The following is an 18,968-nucleotide window of genomic DNA, read 5'->3' as shown; positions in this document are numbered from 1 at the left end:
TACAAGGATGTTGCCAGGGTTGGAGGATTTGCGCTATAGCGAGAAGCTGAACAGGCTGGGGCTGTTTTCCCTGGAGTGTCGGAGGCTAACGGGTGACCTTATAGAGGTTTACAAAATTATGAGGGACATGGATAGGATAAATAGACAAAGTCTTTTCCCTGGGGTCGGGGAGTCCAGAACTAGAGGGCATAGGTTTTGGGTGAGAGGGGAAAGATATAAAAGAGACCTAAGGGGCAACCTTTTCACACAGAGAGTGGTACGTGTGTGGAATGAGCTGCCAGAGGATGTGGTGGAGGCTGGGTACTAGCAGGTGGGACTAGATTGGGCTGGGATATCTGATCGGCATGGACAGTTTGGACTGAAGGGTCTGTTTCCATGCTGTACATCTCTATGACTCTAAGTGGGTAAGGTTGCCAAAGACCTGCTCAGAAGGAAGACTTGAGCCTACATTGGGCTCAGAATATCAGAGTTTGCACCCAGAAGCAATGATGGGAAACACCTTTTGCAGGAAAAGTAGAACTTCAGGAATTAGGCAGGCAGAAAGAAGGAAAAAGGCGCAGGAACATAAGAGCAATTACTGCTGAAGACAGAATTACCTGGATGTAGTGGAGTGCGAACAAAAACTGCGACTCTCCAAGCAGATAGTCACAGAGATTGTTGCTCTCATCACTAAAGGTCTTGCTGTCACCCTGCCAGTGAGCTGAACTTCTTTGTTTGTGAAACCTTATTTGAATCAGCTCAGAGGCAGCACATCAATATATGTCATGGATCACGGATACCAGAGAGGATATCACTAAGTGAACCGGCTGCACAGCTAATTAATGACTGGCATGGCCTTGGAGGGAGAAAGTGCATTGAGTTTTCCCTCATCACTATATTGCCCCAGATGCATGACATCATCCACAGCACCCATGTGTCCCTTAAATGACCCAGTGACCAACCCGTGAGATCTAACAACAGGGGGTTCTTCTGCTCCATTCAATGTGTCTGTAACCATGAGAGTTTCTTCCATGTGTGCACTCACTTCCCAGGCAGCTCTCTCAGCTCCTTCATCTTCCAAAAATCCAAGTTAACTCAGATTCTCACAGAGGAGGACAGTCTTTGGAATGGTCTGTCTCAAGAGACATGGGAGCATAATCTTTGAATAATTTGAGAAAGTGAATATGTTATTGTTAAACAATGGAGTTATTGGCGTAGGAAGGAATATAGAATTGAGATTATCATCAGATCAGCCATGATCTTTTTAAATGATGTAATAGGCTTGAAGGACTGGATGGTCTGTTTCTAATTTGAATGTTCAAATGTTCATATATTCAACACTAACTGTGTGTTTGGATGGATCCTAGTGCACAAGGGATATACCTTGAAGAGGTGGCGACTATCTGCTCTATCGTGGCACTAGACAGAGCCGCAGAGGCGTTTCAGATTTGCCAGTACTGAGGAATGGAGTTCTGAAAGGACGGAGGTAGAAACCTGGAAAATATAGGCCAGTCAGCCTAACATCTATCATAGGTAAGGTCCTAGAACCTATTATTAAGGATGTTATGGCAGTATACTTAGAAAATCACAATTTGATCATAGTGCCAACATGGCTTTCTGAAAACAAAATCATGTTTAATGAACTTATTTGAATGCCTTAACAGAGTACATTCAAGATCATTTAGAGAGTGGGCAACAAATGCCAGCTCACAAAATCAAAGAAAAATCAATCAAATCTCTGAACACGAGAACACTCACCTCTTTTGAATAGGTGTGTCCTGTGCAGCACTCCCAACTTTCCAAGAATTTGAAGCCTACATTCCTGTACCATGACTCAAGCCTTGCACTGACCCTCCCTGTTTTCCTCTTTCTACATTTAGAACATAGAACTTAGAATGTTTCAGCGTAGTACAGGTTCTTTGGCCCTCAATATTGCGCCGAACTGTGAATTTAATCTGATGCCGATCGAACCTGCACCGTTCCATCATTATCCATATCTACGTCCAATGCCCATTTAAATGCCCTTAGCATTGGCGCGTCTACTACTGTTGCAGGCAGACCATTCCACGCCTCTACTACTCTCTGAGTAAAGAAACTAGTCCTGATATCTGTCCTAAATCTATCACCCCCAATTTAACACCTTGTGTTAGCCTTTACCATCCAAGGAATAAGCCTCTCACTGTCCACCCTATCTAACCCTCTGATTATCTTATACTTCTTAATTAAGTTCACCTCTTAACCTTCTTCTCTCCAACGAAAACAGCCTTGGTTCCCTCAGCCTTTCCTTGTAAGACCCTCCTTCTATACCAGGCAATAGCCTAACAAATCTCCTCTGAACCCTTTCCAAAGCTTCCACATTCTTCCTATAATGCCGTGACCAGAACTGTGCAACATTGGTGAAACATGGCACCAAGGATAATCTGGAAATGCTACTTTTCAGATCCTAATCTTTAAACTTGTTCCTTTATTCCAGAAAATAGAATCATCTGTTGTTAGTTTGAAACACTAAAGTGGGAATAGTTACTGTTGAATGTTGTCTTCAGAGTTTGATGCTGGGATTCCTGATATTGTCTCCACTTCACAGGCTGTTGGTGTACTGCAGATCTGATCAGGATATTCTTTCTGGAGATTCTGCAAAACTTCAAAATCTCCTCTCCCTGAGGGGTCATCATGATCAAACCACTGGGTCACACAGCTGCCTGATTAAAAGGAACACAAAAAAAATCATATTGTGTAAAACACTTTTACATTTTAGAATCAAAATCACGGCTCAGTAATTCAATAGAAAACGTATAGAATTTGTTTCAATTTATGACCAGTGTGAGATTAATTATTTAATTAATCAGCACAAGAGACCTTCTGTCTCATTATTTGCATGCCAGCTTTACAAATGATCTTTCTAATTTTATTCCACTCTCCAGATCTATCCTCATAGCCCAATGAAACTTTCCATCTCAATTGCAAAACCAAATCTTCTTCCAGATCATATCTCAAGCTTTGTGGAAATTCATCTGCAGCCTGCCCTAAATCCAATTTTTTTTACTAGCTTCCTTTTCCCTGTCTACTTTCTCAAGACCCCTTAATTTTGACTTAGTTTATTAAATTTCTTCTTAACCTTTGCTGTTATAAAATTTGCTATATAAATTCACATTGCTGTATTTGACAAATGCAAAGGTTTCGGTCCCAGCTATTGGTAATTTAAGATTTCTCACAAGTCTCCAGGTAAAACTAACCTCCCCCTTCACTTAGAGCATAGGATACAGAACAGTGCTGCACAGTACAAGTCCTTTGGCCTCGATGTTGTGCTGATCTCTTATCCTACTCTAAGATCAGACTAATCGACATGCCCTTCATTGTAACATCATCTATGTGCCTATCCACGAGTCGCTTAAATGTCTTCAATGTATCTGAGTCCACTACCACTGCTGGCATTGTATTCCACTCATCCATCATACTCTGTGTAAAGAACCTACCTCTGACATCTCCCTGAAAACTTCCTCCAATCACCTTAAAATTATACCCCCACGTGATCGCCATTTCCACCCTGGGAAAAAGTCTCTGGCTATCCATTCTATCTAAGCTCCTCATCATCTTGTGCAACTCTATCAAGTCAACTCTCATCCTTCTTCACTCCAGTGAGAAAAGACCTAAAACTCCCTCAACGTTTCTTTATAAAATATGCCCTCCAGTCCAGACATCATCCTGGTAAATCTCCTCTGCACCCTCTCTAAAGCTTCCACATCCTTCCTATATTAAGGCGACCAGAACTGGACAGAATATTCCAAGTGTGGTCTAACTCGGGCTCTACAGAGCTGCAGCATAACCTTGCAGCTTTTAAACTCAATCCCCCTGATAATGAAAGGCAACGCACTATATACTTTCTTGACAACCCTATCAACTTGGGTGGCAACTTTGAGGGATCTATGGTCATGGACCCCAAGATCCCTCTGTTCCACCACACTACCAAGAATCCTGTTTAACCCACTACTCTGCATTCAAATTCAACCTTCCAAAGCGAATAACCTCACACTAGTCCAGGTTGAACTCCATCTGCCACTTACCAGTCCACTCTGCATCCTGTCAATTAGGAGAAAGTGAGGACTGCAGATGCTGGAGATCAGAGCTTAAAAATGTGTTCCTGGAAAAGCGCAGCAGGTCAGGCAGCATTAAAGGAGCAGCAGAATTGACGTTTCGGGCATAAGCCCTTCTTCAGGAATGAGGAGGGTGTGCCAAGCAGGCTAAGATAAAAGGTATTCTAGGAGAAAGTGAGGACTGCAGATGCTGGAGATCAGAGCTGAGAATATGTTGCTGAAAAAGCGCAGCAGGTCAGGCAGCATCCAAGGAGCAGGAGAATCGACATTTCGGGCATGAAGGCGGTGCTGAGAAGGGTTGAAGAAGGGCTCATGCCCGAAACGTCGATTCTCCTGCTCCTTGGATGCTGCCTGACCTGCTGCGCTTTTCCAGCAACACATTTTCAGCTAAGATAAAAGGGAGGAGGGACTTGGAGGAGGGGCGTTGGGAATGCGATAGGTGGAAGGAGGTTAAGGTGAGAGTGATAGGCCGGAGAGGGGGTAGGGGCGAAGAGGTCGGGAAGAAGATTGCAGGTCAAGAAGCCGGTGCTGAGTCCGAGGGTTGGGACTGAGAAAAGGTGGGGGGAGAGGAAATGAGGAAGTTGGAGAAATCTGCATTCATCCAGATGATGCGCTCTTCCGCCAGGCGTTGTGTTGCCATGTCTGGCGATGGAGGAGGTCAAGGACTTGCATGTCCTTGGTGGAGTGAGAGGGGGAGTGAAAGTGTTCAGCCACGGGGTGGTTGGGTTGGTTGGTGCGGGTGTCCCAGAGGTGTTCTCTGAAACGTTCCGCAAGTAGGCGGCCTGTCTCCCCAATGTATAGGAGGCCATATTGGGTGCAGTGGACGCAGTAAATGATGTGTGTGGAGGTGCAGGTGAATTTGTGATGGATATGGAAGGATCCCTTGGGACCTTGGAGGGAAGTGAGGGGGGAGGTGTGGGCGCAAGTTTTGCATTTCTTGCGGTTGCAGGGGAAGGTGCCAGGAGTGGAGGTTAGGTTGGTGGGGGGTGTGGACCTGACGAGGGAGTCGCGGAGGGAGTGGTCTTTCCGGAATGCTGATAGGGGAAGGGAGGGAAATATATCCTTGGTAGTGGGGTCTGTTTGGAGGTGGCGGAAATGACGAAGAATGATACGATGTATCTGGAGGTTGGTGGGGTGGTAGGTGAGGACCAGTGGGGTTCTGTCCTGGTGGTGATTGAAGGGGCGGGGTTCAAGGGCGGAGGAGCGGGAAGTGGAGGAGATGCGGTGGAGGGCTTATGCCTGAAACCTTGATTCTCCTGCTTCTTTGATGCTGCCTGACCTGTTGCACTTTTCCAGCAACGCATTTTTAAGCTCTGCATCCTGTCAATGTCCTATTGCAACCTCCAACAGCCCTCCACACTATCCACAACTCCACCAACATTCGTGTTATTAGCAAATTTACTAAAATTCCACTTGTTCATCCAAGTCATTTATAAAAATTATGAAGAGCTGAGGTCCCAGAACCGATTCCTGTGGAACACTACTGGTCACTGAACTCCAGGCTGAATACTTTCCATTTAGCACCACCCTCTGTCTTCTATGGGCCAGACAATTCTGTATCCAGACAGCCAGACCTCCCTGTATCCCATACTTCCTTACTTTCTGAATGAGCTTATTGTGGGGAATTTTATCAAATGCCTTACCACATCCACTGCGCTACCTTCATCAATGTATTTTTTTAGATTATATTAGATTACATTACAGTATGGAAACAGGCCCTTCGGCCCAACAAGCCCACACCGACCCGCCGAAGCGCAACCCACCTGCATTTACCCCTTACCTAACACTACAGGCAATTTAGCATGGCCAATTCACCTGAAATGCACATCTTTGGACAGTGGAGGAAACCGGAGCACCCGGAGGAAACCCACGCAGACACGGGGAGAACATGCAAACTCCACATAGTCAGTCGCCTGAGGCGGGAACTGAACCCGGGTCTCAGGCGCTGTGAGGCAGCAGTGCTAACCACTGTGCCACCGTGCCGCCCATTTTGTCACGTCCTCAAAGAATTCAATAAAGTTTGTGAGGCATGACCTGCCCCTCACAAAGCCATACTAATTCACTGTAATCAAACTATGGTTTTCTGCACAATTTTTAGAACATCCTTCTTCTTATCAGCAACCTGTCCAAGCAGGTTGAAGCAAGCTTAATGACAATAGGACCTAGAAACATAGGACCAAAAGTAGGCTATTCGGCCTTCTGTGCCTGCTCTGCCATTCATTCTGATCATGGCTGATCATTCCAACTCAGTACTGTGTTTCCACTTTCTCCCTATACTCTTTGAGCCTTTAGCCCTACGAACTATATTTAACCCCTTGTGGTGTAAAATTCCAAGCAGTGGAATGTGGTGAAACGGTTAAAAATTATGTCCCAATACATGTGTGAATCTAACCGGAATGGAGGTGTTGCTTAGTCCCGTGTGAATCTGTATGTAACCAGAATGGAATGTGTTTAACCGGAATGGAGGTGTTGCTTAGTCCCGTGTGAATCTTATTACACACCTCCCCGTGTGAATCTTCTTATCTGTATGTAACCAGAATGGAATGTGTTTTTTAGCCTTGCTCTGCTGTTCACATGAATGTTTATATCTGGAAAAGAGTATATCAGCTGGAAAAGTCTCCAGTTCGGTGAGTCTGCTCCGGGGTTACGTTTAACCGCCGAGCGTGGGTTGTTGGCAACCGCTCTACGAGAACTGACGGCTCCCAGTTCCGGTAACATGTAGAGTGAGTATAAGCCAGACCCGTTGTGGCGACGCTGCGGGGAATAAAATGCCCATATTCTAGCAGACTCGCCTCTTGGTCGTTTGTTCTGTGTCAGACTACTCTCCTACGAACCTGACCTTGAGAATTTTTTAAAACACCCCTTCTTGAAAATATTCAATGATTTAGCCTCAACTGCTTTCTATGGCAAAGGATTCCACAGGTTCATCACTCTTAGGGTGAAGAAATTTTTCATCTAATCTTAGTCTGAAATTGCCTACCCCTGCGTTTAAACTCTCTGATCACTAGGAACGTACTTCCCAAGAGTACCAAATTCTAGTCCTGTTGGAATTTTATAGATTCCCCTGAGATTCCCCCACTCTTCTCAAATCAATACAGTCACAACTGATCCAGTCTCTCTTCATCCATCAGTGCAGCCATTCCACGACCCAATCTGGTAAACTTTTGTTTCCCTTTCTCTATAGCCAGAATATCCTTCCTCAGATAATGAGACCAAAACTGCACACAATACCCCAGATGTGGTCTCACCAATTTCAGCAAGACATCCCTGCTCCTCTGGAATCCTCTCACTGTTTAGATATACGATGTATCTTCTTCATCATCTGCTGCACCTATATGCTGACTTTCAGTGACATCCAGGTCTCATTTCACTTCTCCATTTCCAGATCTAACGCCATTCAGATCACCATTTAAAACATTCTATTAAATCGTTCAGGAATCTCAGTGGGAGTTTCCCATCTCTGTTTTCATCTATACAAAGATTTTGTATACAGTCCAAGCAGTTTTAATACCTTTCTGTAGCAGAGCTTCCAGATTCGCACTCAATATTTAAACAATGGCCTAACCAAAGTGCTGTATAAATTCTCTATTACTTCTTACACCTTGTACTCTATTCACAAATTTTAAAATAGTGTCTTTTCCCAACACATGGTACCATTAAAAAGACCATCAGCAGAGGATAATGCTGTATAAAATCAAGCTGAGATTTTAAGTTAATGTTCAGAAACAGGAAATCTGGGAGACTGAATGCCAAAATATTCAGCCAATGAACTCAGGGCAATCACCCAGTTATTAATCTCAGTGCAAAGCTACTTGCACAACATTCTACAGAAGACAGTTATCATTTTTAAAATTTAACAAAGACTCGACTTTTACTCGCTGCTGGGACTAGATATGAATGTGGTTGAGTGAAGATGGTATTGTTGCCCAACGTGCTGGTTTAATGTGCCGGTTTAATGTGCCTATTCTATCTTTGAGAGGAGGCAGGATGAGGATGTCAGGACTACTTGACCACAGGCAATGGGGGCCACTGAAAGAACAAAGAACAACACAGCATAGGAAGAGGCCCTTCAGCCCTCTAAGCCAGCGCCAATATATTTTGCCCTTCCACACTAAAACTTTCTTTACTTTCTTTATCCCTCTAACCCTTTCCTATTCATGTATTTGTGCAGGTGCTTCATGAATACTGCTATTGTGTCTGCTTCCACCATCTCCTCTGGCAGTGCATTCCAGGCACTCACCACCCTTTTTGTGGAAAACTTGCCTCGCACATTTCTTTTAAAACATGCCCCCCACTGCACCTTGAACCTATGTGAAAAGCCACATGCTTTCCACTCTATCCACGCCATTCACTATCTTACAACCCTCCAGCAGGTCACCCCTTAACCTCCTGCATTCCAGTGAAAACAGACCCAGTCTATCCAACCTTTCTTCATAGCTAAAATCCCCCACACTGACATCTTGTAAACTTTTTCTGTACCCTCTCCAAAGCATCCACATTCTTCTCGTGGTGTGGTGACCAGAACTGTACACAATATTCCAACTAAAGTTCTATAAAGTTGCAGCATAACTTGCCAATCCTTATACTCAATGCCCCTTCTAATGAAAGCAAAAATGTGTAAGCCTTTTTTATTACCTTATCTGCCTGCGCCTCGGTAATCTGTGGATCTGCACACCTAGTTTCCTCGGCATATTAACACTGCTAAAGGTTCTGCCATTCACTGTATAATTTCAATTTACACTTGACCTTCCAAAGTGCATCACTTCACATTTGTCCGGATTAAACTCCATCTGCCATTTTTCTGTTTGTGCTTCCAACTGATCTATATCCTGCTGTATTCTGACAATCCTCCTCACTATCTGCAACTCCACCAATCTTTGTATCATCTACAAACTTATTAATTAGATCAGCCACATTTTGCTCCAATTCATTTATGTAGTTAGCTGCATGGAGGAAGACTGCCTGCCAGAAAGAGACAGTGGGCCAGCAGAACTCCAGGTGGGTTAGAGGCCCTTGCTGTCCTCTACAACTGAAAGAAAGAACCTGATATATCCTGGGGTCAGGAGGATGGTGACTGGGGATGGGAAGGTGAGTTGATTGTGCTTCTTTTTGAAGAAAATTACACTGGCGAGAGAAAGGAAAATCTGGGAACTATGGATCAGTAATCTGTGGTTACTTGAGAAGATTGTGAGGGATAAAATATACATTCATTTTCAAAGGCAGAGTTTGATTAGGAACAGTCGGCATGGCTTTGTGCATGAGAGATCATGCCTCACAAATTTGTTAGGGTTCTTTGATGAAGTGACCAGGAAGGTTGATGAGGGCAGGGCGGTAGACACAGTCTATATGGATTTCAGTAAGGCCTTTGATAAGGTTCCAGATGGTAGGGTGCTCTGGAAGGTTAGATTGTATGGAATGCAGGGGAGCTGGCAAATTGGATACATAATTAACTTGATGGTGGAATCAGAGGGTAATAATGGAAAGATGCTTGTCAGACTGGAGGGCTGAGACTAGTGGAGTCCCTCAGGGGTCAGTGCTTGGCCCATTACTGTTTGTTATCTATATCAATGATTTGGATGAGAATGTACAAATTAGTAAATTTGCAGATGACACTAAATTAAGTGGTATTGTGGACAGTGAGTAAGGATGCTATTAAACTAGAAAGAATGCATAAGAAATTTAGAAGGATGTTGTCAGGACTCAACTGTCTGAGTTATAGGGAGAGGTTGGACAAGCTATAACTTTTTTTCTTTTGAGCATAGGAGACAGAGGGGGAATCTTGTACAAGTATATAAGTTCATGAGAGGCATGGATACGGTGAATGCACTCAGTCGTTTTCCCAGGGTTGGGGAATCGAGGACTAGAGGGCATCAGTTTAAGGTTAGAGGGGAAAATATAAAAGGGAATCTGAGGGGCAAGTTTTTTTCCAGAGGGTGGCATGCATATGGAATGAGCTGAGTCGAGAGTGTAGTGCTAGAAAAGCACACCCGGTCAGATAGCATTGGAGAAGCAGGAGAATCGATACTTCGGGCATAAGCCCTTCATTGAGAATTTGGGCTTATGCCCAAAATATCAATTCTCCTGCTGCTAGGATACTGCCTGACCTGCTGTGCTTTTCCAGCACCACACATTCGACTCTGATCTCCAGCATCTGCAGTCCTCACTTTCTCAAAATGGAATGAGCTGCCAGTAGAATTGGTTAAGGCAGTACATTAACAACATTTAAGAGGCATTTGGATAAATGCATGGATAGGAGAAGTTTAGATTAGATTACTTACAGTGTGGAAACAGGCCCTTCAGCCCAACAACTTCACACCGAAGAGCAACCCACCCAGACCCATTCCCCTACATTTACCCCTTCACCTAACTCCACGGGCAATATAGCATGGTCAACTCACCTAACCTGCACATTTTTGGACTGTGGGAGGAAACCAGAGCACCCGGAGTAAACCCATGCAGACATGGGGAGAATGTGCAAACTCCACACAGACAGTTGCTGAGGTGGAAATTGAACCCGGGTCTCTGGTGCTGTGAGGCAGCAGTGCTACCCACTGTGCCATAAGGATATTTCCCAAGTGCAGGGAAATGGGGTTAGCATGGATGGACGTTTTGGTTGGCATGGAACAGTTTGGGCCAAAAGCCTGTCTTCATGTTGTAGGACTCTCTGAGTCTATGACTCTATGACTGCTCACCACAAAGTGCGGTTGTTTGACCCATGTTTCAATCTGGAGGAAATGCCTATTGGAAAATTTCTGACTCTGATACACATCTGTCCATTTTGTTTCTGCTTAAATACATCACTGAACACTTGACCAAATGGTCCAGAAAGTTGCAGAGTTTCTGCTAGTGTAGATCTTTTGTGACAGGTCAAGGAAATAGATTGAGCCCCAGATATGTCTGCTGGCCTGAACAATCCTCCACATGAAAAGGACTGAATGGAATAGGGATCTGTGGACTGAGAAGTTTCTTGTCCTCACCTGGAAAATGCTATGGCAACTGGAGAAAAGAGCCTAAGAAGGGAGGTGTCCACCTTGGCATCTCAATCTGGATGGCAGGCATATTGAACAATAAAAGTTCACATTATCCCTTTTACATTGACTGCTATAGGCGGATGACCTTCGGTGCAGCACTCCCCCCGCCCCACCGATGAGGACTACACCTTCTGAGTTCACTGGCCTCTTGTTTCATTTGTCCTTACTGATTTTTCATCAGTCCTCATGGTTAGGCTGCCATCAGGTTTGGGACTCAGATGTTATGCTGTGTTCCCTTCGACTATACTGTCTTCATTCTGAGGATATAATACCTTGGCCTCTGCTTGATCTGACACTTGGCTATCCAAACAAACGCTTTTATTTATACACACTGTATATTACACCTCTCTAGTTCAGGTTATTCCACCTTCTTTTCAAAGTCATAATTGGCTTTTGCCCGAAACATCGATTCTCCTGCTCCTTGGATGCTGCCTGACCTGTTGTGCTTTTCCAGCAGCACACTCTCGACTCTGATCTCCAGCATCTGCACTCCTCACTTCTGCCTGTATAACTGCTTCTGCCAGTCTTCTATCATCTCTACATAGCAGGTCATACGCTATTATATGATGGCTTCTGACGGCACTCAATGATGTCAGTCTGTTGGAGCAAGTTACCTACCTGTTCTGTAGCAGACCTGATTTTCTTTTAATTTCGGGGTGGTGGGGGGGGGGGGGGGTTGTATAAAATTAAGACAATCAGAAGCTGCTGTTTGTCCTGCGTATACCAAACTCAGCTAGAGACAAAAAAAACTGCTGGAATCCAAGGGAGACAGGTAGGAGGCTGGAAGAACACAGCAAGCCAGGCAGCATCAGGAGGTGGAGAAGTCAATGCTTTGGTTGAATCCTGAAGAAGGGTGATACTCAAAACACTAACTTCTCTACTTCCTGATGCTGCCTGGCTTGCTGTGTTCTTCCAGCCTCCTGCTTGTCTGCTTGTACCAAAGCCTGTCTTCAAAGCACAGGGGATACAAATACAGTGAAGCCGGAGGCCTGGTACCCATGAGGGAGCAGGGGGAGCCCCTCCTCCTGCAGGAGAGGAACTCCTGGAGAGGAGGCACTTCTCTACTTACCCTCATCTCCCATTCCACCTCTTCCCACACTTTCCCCAGCCCCAAATCATTATAGTTTACCCCTTTCTGAAAGGCCATATTTTGGAGTGTGTAGCAGATTACCATATCGATTTACAAAGTATTACAGGTCTGCACTGGAGTAATCACTGGACTCAATGCCCTTGAACATGTGATCTGCTGACATTGTGAATTAGGCGTGTTGTCCAGGAGGAGGTATTTGTCATTTTGGCATTGCAGTGGATCGCTGCCTGTGATATGGCGCAAATGTCCACATTGTGCAGGCCATAGTTTTTTCTACAGAGTACAGTCTCCTGCAGCATTGATTCTCAGTCATGTTCAGAAATTTTGCCTGTGTATAGATTCTGTCCCAAGATGTTCTCTCCTTCTCCTCAGTACAGCCTGCCCCTCACCGCTGGCCTCCTGATACTCAATGCACTATTTTATTTTCACAAGCCGCTGCTTCTCTTCTCCAATGACCTTGACTTCTGAGGCCACAACCTTCAGCAGGTTTTCTTGTGCACAGGTAGAGTCTAAGCAGCTGTGCCACCCTCACTTTGATGTCCATGTGATGTCAGGGAGGGGTGATGACCTCCTGAACTGGAAGAGTTCTGCTGCAATATTAAGTTCAAAAGAGGTCTGGGATGACTGACCCCAGAAACAGAGCTGGAAATTGACAGACCAAAAGGAGAAATCAGTAAAACTGATACTTGATATAGTCTAGATTGACTTGAGTTGTATATTTCAAAAAGGAGCTACAGTATGAGCAGCACATTCATTTCTTGTTACTTTTCAAAAACTCTTTTCACCTTCTGGCTCTCTAACTCTCCTGTTCCATTCCTTCTCCCACCTAACTGGCTCCATTTCCAGTCTGAACTGAGCTGCAAAAATCCAGTCTTAAATTTGTCCTAGCTTTCCAAGTTGAAGGTAACAATTTTGACAAATGCTCAACACATGCAATCAAATTACAACACTAAACATAGTTCTATTATTTCCAAAATGGGATACTTGCAAAAAATCTCAGGGCAGTTAAAACGTATTCTGTAATCTTCACAGCTCCCATCATCCTGGTCTTCGTTCGCACAAGTAAATCCAGATTCAATGCTGCATCTGTTTAACACAGAATAGTAGGGCATGAGTTTGTAATGCAATTTGTATCCTCTGAAATAAACTGAAAGGACAAAACTAATATGTCAGGAATTGCTTTTACAGGGGGATATTGTCTCCAGTGCTGGAGGCTGGGATTCCTGATGTTGTCTCCACTTCACAGGCAGTCGGAACACTGCAGATTTGCTCAGGATATTCTTTCTTGAGATTTGCAAGGTCTTCAAAATCACCTTTTCCTGAAGGGTCATCACGGTCAAACCACTGAGTTTTGCAACTACCTAGTGAAAGGACCAAATAAAATTTACATTGTTACCGAGAGCTGTCGAGATGGAAAAGAAATATGCAGCTTAAGAGAATGCAGCACAGAAACAGCATTGCAGAATGTCCTGGTTGAAGCAGAAGTAAGTTGAATAGTACTTGGTTTGATAGGAAAGTTGTTGATAGACTAATTAAAGTGGAAAGAAAAATTGAAGCTTCAAGAGATTTCTGAAAGAAGCCTACACCAATGCTAGTTGCAAATAGAAGCACAATGAAAAATCTTCCATTCTACTAGCATTGGTGTAGGTGTTACACTTAGTATGAACCTTTGTTACACAATCATTTGCATTTTCCACTCAACTTAAATTTTGAGAACTATTTGCAGTCGAGTTGGAATGATGCTAAAACTACTGACATATATGTTAAAGCAACACTGAAAGACTAAAACTGTGATAAGGCTTAGTATAAACGTGCTAACACAAATCAATCAAAGGTACTATGTTGATAAATGTTTGACAATTATTATGTCATACACATCACCATATATTATTAAAAAATGGTTAGGCCTTCCTGTTTAGATTTCACCTTAAGTGAGGAAAGCTTGAGGAATTTGAGGCTGTTTTCATTACAGAGAAGAAGGTTGAGAGGTAACTTAATAAAGACACACAGGATGGTCAGAGGATTAGATAGGGTGGAAGTGAGAGCATTTTTCCTCGGCTAGCACGAGGGGACATAGCTTTAAATTGAGGGGTGATAGACGTAGGACAGGTGTCAGAGATAGGTTCCTTACTCAGAGAGTTGTAAGGACGTGGCGTAGTAGACTCGCCAACCTTTAAGGACATTTAAGTGATCATTGGGTAAACATATGGATGAAAACAGAATTGTGTAGGTTAGAAGGGCTTCAGATTGGCCTCATGGGTCGGCATAGCATCGAGGGCCAAAGGGCCTGTACTGCGTTGTAATGTTTTATGTTCTAGTGAGGCCTCTTCTGGTGTACTGTGTGCAGTTCTGGTTGCCCTGCGATAAGAAGGATATTATTAAATTGCTGAGGGTTCAGAAGAGGTTTACCAGGATGTTGCCAGGAATAGACGGTTTGAGTTTTGAAAATAGGCTGGGACCTTCTTCACTGGAGTGTAGAACTTACAGAGGTTTATAAAATCATGAGGGACACAGATAAGGTGAATAAGCAAAGGTAATTTCCCTAGGGTGGGGGAGTTCAAAACTAGTGGGCATATTTTTAAGGTGAGAGGAGAAAGTTTTAAAATGGACATGAAGGGCAAGTTTTTTGTACAGTGTGTGGTTTGTGTTTGGAATAGACTGCCATAGAAATTGGTGGATGCAGGTACAGTCACACCATTCAAAAGACATTTGGACAAGTACATGAATAGGGAAGGTTTGGAGAGATATGGGCCAAGCACAGGCAAATGGGACTAGTTTAGTTTGAGAACATGATCAGTGTGGAGTAGCTGTATTCATGCTGTATGACTCAATGCTTCTTTGATTCAATGGATTCTAGGCATAGTCTAAAGATGGCTTTTGTACCATTTTGGGAAACTTGACTGTCTCCTGGCAAGGCCCCCACCCCACTGCACCAATGACAGTGTATTCAGGTCACGTCAGCAAGATATAATTTGTTCATGTCCCAATGTACAATATTGTGCTCAGTGTCGACTGCAAGTACAAGTGGAATTGTAATTCTGGAGTGGCAATCCTTATGTTTTAACTGGCATTGTGAGTCAGTGCCATTGTCTTGCTCTTTCCTGTTTCCCATGTGTCTAATGGAATGAACTGCCTGGAAATGTGACAGAGGTGGGTTCAGTTGAGGCATTCAAGGGGGCATTGAATGGGAAATAGTGTGTAGGGAAATGGGGAAAAAGTCCCATGGTATTATAGAATAGAATACCTACAGCGTGCAAACAGATTATTTGGTCCAACAAGTCCACACCAACTCTCCCAAGAGCATCCCAACCAGACTCACCCACCCCATGCTCTATCCCTGTAACCCTGCATTCCCATGGCTAATCCACCCTGACCTACACATCCTTGGACACTATAAGCAATATAGCACGGTTAATCCACTGAAATTGCACATCTTTGGACTGTGGGAGGAAACTGTGCGCACACAGGGAGAATGTGTGACAAAATTGTCACGAATGACAATGACAAAATTGGTATATCAGCAATCTGGCTGATTATTCCAGATACAACATGGATGTCAAGTTGCTAAGCACCAATGGAGTTAAAGAGTCAAAGAGACTATGTACCTCTCCTCAGCAGAGGTTCATTTTAGGACAACTTTAGCTTTGGAGATATTGATCCATATTTTCACAGAACCAATTTGAAAATGAAAGGTGGAAACTGGCTTCTGGATTCCCACTCATTCCCAATGTCATCAATATTCACTGACACAGGATAAATGTGTAGCTATCAAACCCACAACTTGCTCACCCAACCGGTCCAGCTCCATTTTAGGGTGGGCATCTCCTACCCCAATCTATCCAACTTTTGTAAACAAAGAATTGTGGATGCTGGAAATCAGAAACAAAAACAGAAATTAATGGAAAAACTCCACAGGTCTGGCAGCATCTGTGCAGAGAAAGCAGAGTTAATATTTTGGGTCCAGTGACCCTTCTTTAGAACTCTCTAAATTTTGTAACATCAGGCCAACTTCTGAATTCTGGTCCATGACCTCACAGGAGAATCATGAATCTTTGACTGGATTCAGGGATGTTTGGAAAGGTAAGTTCAAAAGGCATTACCCAGGCCCTTTCCATGTCTCTGAATATAAAAACTCTTTCTGGGGAACTGGATATCCTAATTACATCTACACTGCTAAAAGCTCAGACTCATAAAATGACTTTCTCAGCATATGTTCTGTTTAAACAGCTGACTTTGCTTGATTGACATCTTTAAATGATCACAATAAATTGTTCTTTCAGTGATTCTTTTTATGACAATGTCTATTGATTTGCATAAGAATGAGATGCTCGATGTTTGAAGCCTCTGTTTTTGATACTTTCATGGCTTCTGATTTAAACTTTTGTATGTTTGGAGACACAGCAGTATTTTTTTCTGAAATAAGATTTGTGAAAGGGTGCTTTCTTTTTTCATTGTTACGATTTGTTTAATTGATTCCATATATAAATTCACATGGACAAGCATAAAGTTATAAGAAGGGAATGGAAAGCCAGTGGATGGGAGCATGGGGAGCATGAGTTGACATAGGAAGCATGCAAGTAGCATGAAAAATAAATGGATATGAAGGAGTTTGGAAGAATATTGGCCAAATGCAGAAAAGTGGAAGTAGTTTAGATTGGGATTATAGTCGGCATGGACTGGTTGGATCATAGGGTCTGTTTGCATGTTGTATGACTCTATGAGCGCAAGGAAGGAGGGTTAGAGGGCCTAACAGCTTTTAACTGTTGTAAATGGAACAAAGTCGCAAAAATAAACCAAAGCTGATCTTCTAACCATGTCAACCAATGGCATTCTAACCAGTTTTGTGCCCCTTCTACTCTCATGAAAACCACAACCACAACCCCAACTCATCTCTGTGCCCTTTATACCTCCTAAGACAACTTAGTACCAAACTCACACCAACGCACCGTCCTTTGCCCTTAAACCTTCTGTGCTAACCCATCCAATATCTGCCATGGTACAGATTAGAGCCATACAAGAATAAATAAAATAATTTGTATCTATTACTGACTTTATTATGTGAAAAGGTGCAGTCATTGATAAAAGCACATTGAATGCATTTAAATCCTTCTAACTACTTAAAATTTAATTAAAAAAAATAGTATTCTCAGCCACACATCAAAGGCAACTGGAACTGCAAGCTGGCAATAAAACAGTGAACTTGTAAGTCCTCCACTGTGATGCCAACAGAGTGTGTCAGTAGTTAAACAACAATAATACTTTTACTAACAGTCAGGAATATACCAACAAACATCAATTAAAATTACAAGCACTAACATATTTTCCAATTCCAGACTGTTTCCGTTTAAAATTTAAAGAACAGAGAATTTAAATGCCTTAAATGGCTTAATAGTTCCACAAACATCATTAATTTTTACATACATTAGTGCACTCTTACAGTTCCAAAACAGTAATTGTTGTCTCCAAATGGAGACATCCCCAACCTCTCCAAAGAAGGTTTAAACCTCATCCTCAAATTCATATACCTCATGAGGTGCGATTTCGAACCTTCAAATACAAATTTTTTTTCTCTGTTATGTAATAAGAATGCATGATGTTAGATGCAGTGTATTCGTATGGATAGAAAATTGATTAAATCACAGGAAGCAGTGACTGTGAATAAAGGGATTCTTTTTCAGGTTGGTGACCTGTGACTAGGTAGAGTCAACAGGGATCAGTGCTAGGACTACAACTGTTCACAATATATATTAATGACTTTGAGGAAGGAAGTCAATGACTGTAGTCATATTTGCAGACAACACAAAAATAGGTGGAAAGACAGGCTGTGAGAGGAACACTGGCTCCAGGAAGCTATTAATAAGTTAGGTAAGTGGGTAAAAAGATAGATTCTTGAACAATAGGGGAATCAAGGGTTAAGGGAAAAGGGCAGGGAAATGAGCATGAGGAATGTCAGATCAGCCATTATCCTATTGATCAGTAGAGCGGGGTGGAGGGGCCAAATGACTCTGTCCCTATTTCTTATATTCTTATGATTGCAATCGTAGAAATCAGTGTTTCGATCATCTAAGTTTTTCTGGCTCACCAACTCCTCACTTCCATTAAAATTAATTGATGCTGCCGAACCTCAAGTACTGAAATCTAACATCCTTGGAAAGAATTAGGAATGAAAATCCAAGAAATAGAATCATATATGCTTACAGTATCAAAGGAGGCCATTTGGCACATCCTGTCTGTACCTGTTCCAGAAAGAGCTATCCAGATTGTCCCATTCTTGAGCCATCTAAATTCAATACTTTCAAATACATATCCAACTCTCTTTTGAAGCCTCCTATGGAATCCACTTCCACCACTCTCTCAGCCAGCACCTTCTCCTTAGAGATGGCCACTTCATTCACCTCTGCTCTCAACTCTCTTGAAGTTCTGGCACACCAATGGTGTCTTCCACTGTGAAGACAGATGCAAAGTACCCATTCAGTTCCCTCGCCATTACCAAATTCTAAATTTGGTAAATGTCTAGCTAATGTTCCAAAGGCCCTCTGACTGAAATGCAAATGAGGTCAGTGGGTGTTGGTTGACATGATAAGGTGCAAGAAAGTGTTTGGTACCATTAGGATTCCCTTATTTGTGGCTGGAATTCCATTAGAAAAGTGCTATGCCATGCAAATGATCTTCAACCCTGCAAAATCCATGCAGGAACAATCTGCAAAGCAGAACTTTGATTTGTCAAAATGAATCTAGATGCTAAATTCCAAACGAATCTAGATGCTAAATTCCAAA

The 18,968-nt window shown here is 43.0% G+C and overlaps 1 protein-coding gene across 1 annotated transcript in view; it reads right to left on the bottom strand.

Moving 5' to 3' along the window:
* The window catches only part of LOC122540084 (mucin5.7), an 86,578-nt gene that overhangs the window by 22,285 nt on the left and 45,325 nt on the right, over nucleotides 1–18,968 (bottom strand). Inside the window, exons 17-19 of the mRNA XM_087980180.1 lie at nucleotides 13,378–13,552; nucleotides 13,176–13,277; nucleotides 2,504–2,674 (exon numbers count right to left, since the gene is read on the bottom strand). Of these exons, the coding sequence (XP_087836306.1) occupies nucleotides 2,504–2,674; nucleotides 13,176–13,277; nucleotides 13,378–13,552 (448 nt within the window). The remainder of the gene's footprint in view (nucleotides 1–2,503; nucleotides 2,675–13,175; nucleotides 13,278–13,377; nucleotides 13,553–18,968) is intronic.

This window comes from Chiloscyllium plagiosum, unplaced genomic scaffold, assembly GCF_037043375.1.
Source record: "Chiloscyllium plagiosum isolate Xiang-an unplaced genomic scaffold, Cpla_swu_hap1 HiC_scaffold_37, whole genome shotgun sequence".
Taxonomy (NCBI): domain Eukaryota; kingdom Metazoa; phylum Chordata; class Chondrichthyes; order Orectolobiformes; family Hemiscylliidae; genus Chiloscyllium; species Chiloscyllium plagiosum.
This window is presented reverse-complemented; position numbering and strand designations above follow the sequence as displayed.